The 10994-nt window shown below is 35.7% G+C and overlaps 1 protein-coding gene across 1 annotated transcript; it reads left to right on the top strand.

Moving 5' to 3' along the window:
• The first annotated feature begins 13 nt into the window (after positions 1-13).
• Positions 14-8517, top strand: LOC140152654 (uncharacterized). The gene is made up of 6 exons (XM_072175094.1): positions 14-272; positions 1118-2062; positions 2410-2642; positions 2866-3012; positions 3468-3629; positions 4060-8517. Exons 1-6 carry the CDS (start codon positions 14-16, stop codon positions 5185-5187), a joined length of 2874 nt encoding a protein of 957 aa, XP_072031195.1. The 3' UTR covers positions 5188-8517.
• The last annotated feature ends 2477 nt before the right edge of the window (positions 8518-10994 follow it).

Genomic DNA, 10994 nt, shown 5'->3' on the forward strand with positions numbered 1-10994 from the left:
TACTGATGTGGAAATGTTTGGAACTCTTTTGGTTGAGGTTCTTTTTACAAACAAAAGTAAAGACACCAAAGCAGGAGCGGCTAGTAGACCTGAAATACCAAGCCATTGCCCTTTGACCTTGAAGGCACTTCTTGAGTCATGCTGGAATGAAAGTGCCATGCAATCCATGATTGATGTTGACAAGAAACTGGACCATTTTGTTTCAAAGTGGCAAGGCAGGGAAGACTGGACAAGTTTGGAGGAACTATATGAATATGAGAAGGAAACACAGGGTAAGTGATGCTTTATGGGAATCAAATTAAAGGGGTTAGACTAGAAGAGTCTGGACTGTGCCATCTGTGGGTATTGCTAATGAGGAGAAAATAGTTATGTTCCAGGCACAGTTTGATTTATGTGCACATTTGCTATTTAATGTATGTCACGTGTTGTGCAGATTACATGTGCTAAGCAAGCAATGCCCACACACCAATGCTTTTATGCAGATTATGGTTTAACTTTGGCCTTCGCAGAAACAAGTTGGAAGTACAAAGTTTTGGTACACTGTTTTGGCACATATTTGTGACGATTCAATATGGCAAGGTTCTCATGCGAGCTATATGGACTTTCTTAGTCTAACCTCTTTGATGGGGATACAAAGGCTTTTACTAGTTTGCTATTGTCTGTGGCAACATTTAAATATTCAATGAAGATAAAAATGTTATTGGAGTGTAAAATATAGCACTCTTTTGTGGAACAGGAGCATCATTTTAGGTTTATAAGCATATGTATCCATTCCCCTGCAAAGGTCATTATGCAATATTGTGTAGTGGGTGTTAAGATCATTTAATGCAGATGCCTTAAAGAGCAGTTACTTGAATTTTTTCAAAGGAGAGACAAGCAGTTGAGAATGCTGCAAGTAAATTGTTGAGTGAAATTTTGACTGTGCTATATCTAACTGCCTATTCTTATTATGTAGATAGGAGAGGATTTAAAAGTTGAAAAAAATTGTGAAGAAGAAATTGTGATCATAGATAAATATGTGTAGTTTGTTTATGAAAATAAAAAGCATTACTCAAAGTCAACCTGACAGAAAGTACATTGAAGTATTCATATAGGCAACATCGTTTTTGTTTTACAGATACCTTGAGTGAAAATCTTCAAACCGATTCAAACAAGGATGACAAAATAACCAGCAATTTTAGAGAAGACAGCGGTACATATATATCATCAGCATCAAAAAGTGGTCAATCCCAATACCCACTGAAAACTATTGCTGTCATGCTCCCATCTGGCAGTTCTACACCAGAAAGTGGCACATTTGATAGTGTATCACCCATTACCCAGTCTCCAAGTTCTACCCAGCAACCTGAAGAGCTTAAGAAAACCATCACATCTGATTACCATTCTCCGGCCTCTACACAGCAGTTTACAGAACAGGGGTCTGAGCTTGTTTATAATAATCAGATAGCTGAAACCATCACTGGAGAAATGGAACAAAAGGAACAAACTGAGAAACTCACAATTGACTCTGGAGGCTCTGACACACATGAAATAAAGAGGGAGTTTGCCTCTCTAGAAACTGGTAAAAGGCAAGAACAAAATCTATCAGAACCTCTGCATCATAATTCCCTGCCAGAAAGAAGAGGGTTTAGTCTACCATTGAATGTCAGCACCACAAAACCGCATTCACATTCTGAGTTAGCAGCAAGTACAAGCAAAGCTAGTGATCGTAGAAGTCCAGCAGATTCCATAACAAGCAGCAGTTCAAGAAAGGCAACACCACCATCAGTAACCAAAGTGGTTGGCAATGCTGGGGACAAACTTACTCTGGAAGGATTAGGTATTTCCCTTGTCATTCCACCAGGAGCATTGCAAGAATCTAGAGAAATTACTCTAACAGTCGTGTTAGATAGAAACATCCCACATCTTGAGAAAGAAGAAAGCAATGTCTGTCCTGTGGTTCGTTGCCTTCCGAGTGGTCTACAATTTAACAAGCCTGTTGTAATAAGGATTCCACACTGTGCTGTCACATCAACAGATAAACCAGTGACAGCAAATGTTCACTGTAGTCAAGAAGCTGAAAGTAAGTCCTGCTCTAATGGTAATATATGTGGACGTGTGGGTGTATTAATAAATATTATTAGTTGAAGACACTCGAATGTGAGAAAATACTGTGTAAAGGGGGACACATGCAGTTGGGGTTGTAGGGTCTGTTTGCAGTAAAGGAGAATGAAACTTCAATTTGTGTTCAAGGTTGGATGTTAAAAATGCAAAGTACATGCTGTTAACCGGTGGTTACATGCATGTGGAGGTGGTGTGTATATGTTTACATTAAATAAATTCATCAATGTAATAATTTTCTATTTTTTTTTCTAAAACTGACATAATTGTTTTTATTAATAGTTAATGAACATATGTATCATTTTACAGATGATCCTCCGAAATGGCAGAAGACAACTTCATCAAATAAAGACTATCCACAAACAGATATTCACAGTGATCATTTGCTGCTATCAGTACTTCACTTCACTGACTATTTGGTCACTATTGAAGGTGTACTGGTGAAGAAAATGAAACTAGTATCGTTTGTGTCAGAAGTGTACGATGACCTTGATCAAGAAATTAGGGTTTATCTACACAATGATAATATAACAACACTACAGGTGAAATATTAATGTGTCATATAATTTCTCGACGTTGTTGCTATGATATTTTGTAAAATATACCATCAATAATATAAAAGTGTTTTTATTAGCGGAGTTTATAGTTGTAAATATATTTAGGGTTAGTACTCCACTCATAGTGAATGTATTTGTGTGTGAAAGAAAGTAAAAATGTTCATGAATATTGTGTATTCATAACAATTTTATTTCCTAATTTTTGCAGCATGTTTGCCAAGAAGAAGATTTGATAAATGGTGTCAAAAAAGGTCCTTCTCCTCCATATCGCATTCAGCAAACTGCAAATGATGCCATTTTCCAGTTAAGTCGACCAAGTGTTGGCTGGATACTTGTTTCTGATTCTGGAACCAAGGTATGTAAATACAGTGGAAACTCATTAACACGAAGTTGTGCGGAATTCAAATTTACTTCTTGTTATCAGGAGTTTGTGTTATCCAGTTCTAATAACATGTGAAATGTATGCTTGGGAATGTAAAACATACTTCTTGTTATCAGGAACTTCATGTTAAGAGGGTTCGTGTAAACGAGTTGCCACTGTAATATCTTTTGTATATAAGGCAAATTGGATAACAGAAGCCATATTTTTTCCAACTTTGGCCATTTAACTAAAAAAACATTAATTCAGGTCTTGTGGTTTTTGAGTTACGGACAATAATATATCAAAACGAAAGTTTCAGGCGTTACTCTTGTGTGTCAGCTTATTTGTCTAAATATTTCAGTGCAAACACTGCTAGTTTACTCTTGATCAAATTATAAATGCTAGTCTTTGACATCCCTTACAAAATATAACTCCTGTTGCTATTTCAGAAAATAGATTTCAGTAGTGTTTGGCATCAGGACTTTGTTGTTACACAATTTACTCTGGAGAGAAAGAGCGATGATGTTAGCAAGTTTCGCTGCAAGGTGGAAGCTTGGCAGGATCAAAATACACAACCTGCTGCCCAGATTGAAATAACTAACCCAATCAAGGTAGGTAATGGCTTTCTTTCAACAAGTATGATATATAAGGCTGTTAATTCATCTGGTTAAGTTCAATACCTCTTGTCTTGTATATTCTGTATACATGTACCTTCCTCGAGTCAGTAATTTAGATATTGTTTTTATTGTATATCTAAATCTAATGATGAGAAGTATGTATACATTTTCAGAAACAAAATGATGCAAGGAATCCAACTAGCATAACAGATTATTGCAAAAATTAATGGTTTTTTAGAAAATCTCAAAATTTAATGTTTTCTATATTGACTCAAGGAAAGTATATGGACTGTAACTACATGTAGATTTTGAAAATAAGCACTAGCCCTCCTGTAAAAATATATACCTCTGTTTTAGAAAACATATATCATATTACTTTCTTTTTACAAATTTCATTACATATCCAAATGTGTTCATATTGCAGAGAATGAATAACTGCAGGGAGTCTCGAGCACAGAATCTGCAAACACCCCCACCACAAACTAACTTCTTATATCGCCAAGGTAGTAGGACTCAAATGTCTGTTAGCAATTATGGAAGTGAAGGATCTTGCAGTTACCAAAGCACTCGTCAACGTGAGATGTTAGTTGTCTCTAATGCAACACCTTTACGAACATCACCACCATTTGATACTAGTATGGAATCCACAAATTCAATGTCATTGCCATCATCAGATTATTATGATCAGATGACATTTCAACCTATCCTACCATATGAATTGGAAAGAATGGTATGTGATAAGCTTGATATGGACCATCCGCTCTCTCATGATTGGAGAATGCTAGCTGCACGCTACAAATTAGATGGACATATTGATCGCTTTGCCAAATCTAACAGTCCAACTAGAGAAGTTCTGAAAGTATTACAGTGCAACTTACAGCTCACCTCCTACCAGCAACTGATTGTTTCATTAAAACAAATAAGTAGACCTGATGTAGCCAAGTTGATTGAAGAAAACATCAGAAGATTCTACACACAACCAGATGATAACCCACAACTGCTTTCTAATACAGCAAGACCACTACAAGGGAAGCAGTATCAAGCACTGGAATACACAGAACAGCAGCAAAGTCTTGCTCAAGCAAACCTGCCAAGTAATGCTAATCAACCTGTTTTAAGAGGACGAGCAGGAAGACCTCAGACTACAAGTCCTCCAGCAGCCAGTACACCAAGCCTATCTCCAGATAGTGGTACAGACACAGTTCCAGAAGAAATTGCTACAACACCTGAATCAAGTCAATCTGGAGAACGATATTCAAGGTATCCCAGGGGAAAGTGTGAGGTCACTAAGCAAAATGAATCCCACATCACATGTAGTTTAGGTCCATCTAATGTCCATCCAGCTGAATATGATGATGACATAGAAGATGATCTTCAAGTAGATGGGGTGGTTGGTGATAATTCATCCCAAACCAATGCATTCAGAAACAACAGTGGCATCAGAGGATTGCAGATGGATAACAACAGAAATGAAATTGAAACCAGTGCAGAAGTGGCACCAGTCGAGAATCTAGCAGAAAGGCTTGATAGTGCTTCCATTAATGCTACTTGATAGCGGATCTCTCCATTACCACCAGTTGGTAGTGATATTTTGGTACAAGATCTTGAATGGAATGTGGAAAAATTGTCATTTTTTCTTCTTTCCCATATCATTGGGTATGAACCTTCAAGAGATGGCAGTAACAGCCCAATATAAAAGGCTTGTTGTTGCTAAAACCCAGCTCGGACCATATTACGGAGAGCAGTCCAAACTGCAACGACCTGTAAATGAAATCAACTCAGTTAGATCACAAGCTGTACAGGAAGGCAAAAGAGAGGTCAGTCACAAGTAACATGCTCACCTGACTGTTGCTCAGTACCATATTTCAAAACCAAATTATTAAATCTTTCTAACTACCAGATGAATATGCTACTAATTGTGAAGCTGAGTATGCTGTGGTCATGTTTGATGTTCTCAATGCCAAGATGAACATGTTGTTTCATACCTGCTGTTGCCAAAACAAAAAGTCAGAATACACTCATCATGCTACAAAAGGTTATGAATACTTAGGTGGTCAGTGGGCTGTGGCCAAGATGTATATGCTGTGATTGTTATTCAACATAAATATGCTGTGATTACCATTTATCTTGCTGCAAGGAAATGAAGATCCAACTGAAGTGCTGTGATTAACATAAATATGCTATGATTACTATTCATCTCGCCGGAAGGAAATAATGAAGATCCTTCGGAAGTGCTGTGACCAACATGAATATAAGATGAACATGATAATAAGGATGACTGTGCTGTTATTACCAAAGCACAGGGCTAAAGACGGCTTATCTGTGTTATCATTTGATGTGGCCAAGATAAATATATTCTAACAAGATGGAGGTGTTTAAAAAAGGGATATGCTGTATAATAGTCTGTTCATTGTATATTATAAGTGAGCAAAAACTACTTATTGCTCACTAATTGATAATTGCCCTTTTAGGTCATATTCACAGCTTGAGTAATCTCTGACATATTTTTATGATAAATCAAATGTCCTGCACAGTTAACTAGTGCCCTGTATATCGGTTAATCGGTCAGAGTGCGTCAAGCCTTATGATAACAACTTATATAATCTGGCTCAACCTGATCCTAAGATTAATATTCTGTGGCTACCAAGACAGATGTGATTAAATATGATGAACATTCTGTATTGGAATAATTTAGATTTAGAATACCCTCTGCCTACTAACCCTAACAATAGCCCTATCCCTAAACCACACCAAAACACTAATCCCAACTCTAAAACATGGTATGTGGAGGGTTTCTATGCCAACCATGATGGTAGTGGTTACCAAGATGAATGTGCTGTGATTTTTCAGCCTTATTGCTTTTGTTTTGCAGCCTCCCATATCAGTATTTTCCAACTTAGTTTGTCATTGGCTAGTCATGGATTTATGCTACTCCCAAGTTTCAGTTGCAGGTCCAAATTTGTTTGATTTTTTTTGATCATGGATATCCAGGTAGTTGACCTTCTGTTTTGTTATTGTTTTTTTGGCTGGTCTTAGTGCTTCAAATGAAGCTTGATGTGTTGGTGTATTTTTGGCAGTCTATGCAGATGACCGACCCACTTCAATCTTTATTTTATGTTTGTAGTCCAGTATGCTTCTTGGTTCACAGGTGTCTATCTTGCTTTTGTGAGAGTCCTAATTTTGCTGATGCATAAAATGATATGTGATATATATATTTAAATTTCTGGTTGGGGGGGTCTACTTTTTTCCTGGTGTGGATGTTGTTATAATTCTATGGGTCGGTGCCACGTCACTTCCGGTTGATGATGCGACTCACGGTCGACTGAAAACAAGTCCTTGATTTGGTTGTTGTTGATGATTGCGGTCATTGGTGTACATTTCGATCGCAAATAGTCAGTGGCATCAAACAAGTTTCTAAGTCTGCAAAGTGGAAGTTACTTACTTGATTTACCATTAAATTATACTGACAAACTTAAAATTAAATTCCATGGCCGATTGATTGGTTTTTTTTCCGGAATTGAATTTGGAGTGAACAACATTGCTATGTAGCCTCCTTCACCGCCGGTTTCTGTCATTTATAACCAACCATGAGCCACATGCAGTTTGGGCCAGAGACTAGAAATAGCCCGAATGTTTGACCGACAGAATAAAGGTAAATTTGCTAATTGTTTTTCTTACAGCGATGCTGTCTTCTGTGTTTAACAGTGTTCCTGTTTTCCATTGTTTTGTTCTGTTAATAGTATTTTCTTCAGTTGTTTGATTATTTGAAGATTTTGTGTTTTGAATTTTTTTCTGGCATGGGTTTTATTTTGTAATTTGTGTTTGATATCCAACCTACATCACCTGGATTTTGTTGGTCAAGATGGAAACATGTATCCTGTTTAATAGTCTTATTGTGGTTCCCAAGATGTGCTGGTATTATGATTTCTGAAGGCTCGTTTTATTTGCAATAGGTGTGATCAGATGTTGCTGGTTCTAAATCTGTGGCATTTCGGCAAGATAGAGTATGAAAAAGAATGGACTATTGCAGTCACCTTGCAGAATGCTGATGCTGGTGGTGAATATTTCTCCAATGTGTGTCCACATCTAACTTTGTGTACGTCCTTGATTAGAATGGAGAGCATATTATTTACTTCATCTGCATATATGCTGTGATGGGAAACTGAATATCCATTATATCAAGGTGAATGTGATGTGGCTAAGAGGAATCTGTGGTTACCAAGATGAATGTGCTTCAAAACTGGTGAATATGTTGTGATGGGAAACTGAAGATGCTGTAATTATCAGTTTGCTGTGGCCAAGATGTTCATCATGCTGCAAAAAATGATTATATTGCTTGACAAGATGAATATGCTGTAGCTACCAAGATGAATACGAATACGATTAATCAATGCACCGTAGGCATTTATATAGTGCTTTAGATAATCCATAATAAATGGATATCAAAGCACTATTATTTATTCCACTGCTATACATGTATATCACACTATTTGGCTGCCTACAATAAGTGACACTGGTGTGACTGCCTCCTAACAGGTTAACTAGTAACAGCCCCCTATTTACACCTTGAGTGAAGTGGAACAAGCAAGATAAAGTGTCTTGCCCCAAGGACACCACACATTTGGCCCTGATGGGGTTGGAACCTGCAACATCCAGCTAATGAGTCAAACTCACTAACTGTTATATACAGCACAAAGTACAGCATACTTAGAATCCATTCATCTTAATGCAATATAGGCAAGGTGAATATGCTCTGGTTACAAAAGTGAAGGTGCTTCAAAATATGCTGTGGATAAGATAATTATGCTGTAGTAAGATAGCTTACTAATGTATATAAGATATATTAGATCCATATTGGTAAGACCAATATCAAGGATATCTATATTATTTTTTTTTTTTTATTATTTCTTTTTTTCCAGTGTACATTTTACAATCATAGTTTACTCAGATAAATACAGAAATTTTGATTTTTATACACCAGGTATTTTTTAAATATTAAACAATACATAAACAGTACCAGCACACACACACTCTCACATACATATTTATATAGCATTTGAATTGTCTAGCTTTTACAATAAGAACAAAATGTTTAGTTGAAAAGTCCCTTCCAAACCTGCCATTTATTTTGATAAACTCGGTATTTTGAATCCTTTAAAAGAATGAATCTTTCCAATTTATGATAATATTCTATTTCCTTCTGAAGAGGGATAAAAGAAAGGGTTGAATTTTGGCATCTTTTTCTGTATATATAAAACTTAGTTAGAATGAGAATTAAATTGATAGCACTATTTAGTTTTCCTAAATCTGTCCCGAAAAGAATATGATTTCGATTGAATGTGATAGGTATACCGAGTTTTTGTAAACACCAGGTTTCGAGCTGAGACCAAATGGGTTTAACCTTTTTACAATCTGATAAAAGATGAATTATCGTTTCGGGTTCCTTGTTGCAAAAAGTACATATATTATCATTTCTTTTGCCAATTTTAAACATAAATGTATTTGTGGTAAGAATTCCATTTAAAATTCTGTACTGAAACCACCGTAATTTTGTATCCATTGTACATTTAAATGGCAACAAAGAATATACCTTCCATTCATCATCTGAAAAGCTACTATTCAATTTTACTTCCCATTTTCGTTTTGCTCTTGGTATCTTTGAGGACATAAGTTGTTTACAGATTGATCTGCAACCTTTTTTATCTTTTAAAATAAAACTGAAATGAAATGGGATAAACGGCTTAGGAATTGCAATAAATGTAGCGTTTTCCTGAAATAGATGCTTGAAATTACTCTTAATTAGCATAAATTACACTGTTGTATTCCAAAAAATTTAGCCGTAATCCATAATTTGTTTCAATTTCATGAAGAAAGAGAAAACGGTTTTGGTTAACATGGACAAGGTCAGAGACAAAATCAATACCTGCTGTCCGCCATTTTTTATAATTTATTTCTTTACCACCAATCTTAAACCATTCGTTTTCCCATAAACATGATCTTAACACATCATCAATTGTATTAGGATTGTGTTTTTGCTTTACCTTAGACCAAGATAAAAGAACTTCTTTCCAAAAAACATTTTGGGAATTTTTTGCTACTTTTAGTGTATAATTTGCGCCCTTTTTCAAGATCATTAATATGTATACCAGTTAAAATAGAAAAAAACATCAATCCTTTAGCATCAATACATCCATTTACAATTCGTCTAATCCATGTACATTTCAGTGCTTCAAAGAATAAATCTACTTTAAAATGGCAACTCCTCTTGAATTTGAGGCAAAAGAGCTAAAAAAAGCTTCACCTCCCCATTCAGCTTTTACCATTATTTCCATATTCTTATCAAAATGAACATCTTGCAAACATAATATTGATGCACTTTCGTTACGCCAATAATGTAAACCATCTCATCTTTTTTGTTTAGCATTTAAACCCGGCAATTCATTGATAAAATTTTAACATCATTAGCCATACTTAATCATTTTCAATGTCTATAATGGTATCATGGAACACGTTTCATGAGGTAATTGTACATAGAAAACTCTAGACATACATATAAATTATACTTGGATAAATATGGCCACTCACCCGAAAACAAAAAAAGAACCATGCAAAAAAAAAAATGAAAAAAAACAAAGAAAATTGGAACAAAATCTTGGTAGATACCCAAAAAACAAACATATAAAGAAACTAAAAAAGTATCTAAAGGATATCTATATTATGGCTTTAAAAGGTAAAATCTGTATATAAAACCCCAGTATATAGAGTGAAATTTCATGATCCTTTAAATGCGGATTAAAGGTATCAAGGTTTTGGTGAAGGTCCAGGTTTGTTGGTTAAAATATGTATTAAAAAATATAAGAAAGAAGTTTTACAACTTTGCACGTTAAAATGTATATAAGCTATTGTGTATTTTGATAATTAGATTAAGATGCTTAACAGCTTGCACAGAAAGCGTTGAGTTATCCTTCTTGTTGCGTGCAGCTCAAGTTGTGCACATATTTGTTATGTTTTCCTTTTTGTATCAACTTGGGCATAAAAAATGATTGTTTATCCTTGTACGACCAGCCATCCTGAAGAATATTTTATTTGGAAAATTGGATGACACCATGAAACACACCTCCACACACCCCCACCCACCCCCTCCCACCACACATACCCACACAAAAGTAATTTCTGGGATTCTTATGTCCACCACCACTTGATTTCCAAGATGTCTCTCCACTCCAGCCTCTCAGTGCAATTTGCTATTGCATTCAAACAGGTCATTTGTACATAGTTTCAAGAGTAACCTTAAATCTCACCTGTACTGATTTCTGCTGTTGTAATGTTAAGCCTTTTTGCATTTGTTCGGTATTCTGT

This window comes from Amphiura filiformis, chromosome 5, assembly GCF_039555335.1.
Source record: "Amphiura filiformis chromosome 5, Afil_fr2py, whole genome shotgun sequence".
NCBI classification, from domain to species: domain Eukaryota; kingdom Metazoa; phylum Echinodermata; class Ophiuroidea; order Amphilepidida; family Amphiuridae; genus Amphiura; species Amphiura filiformis.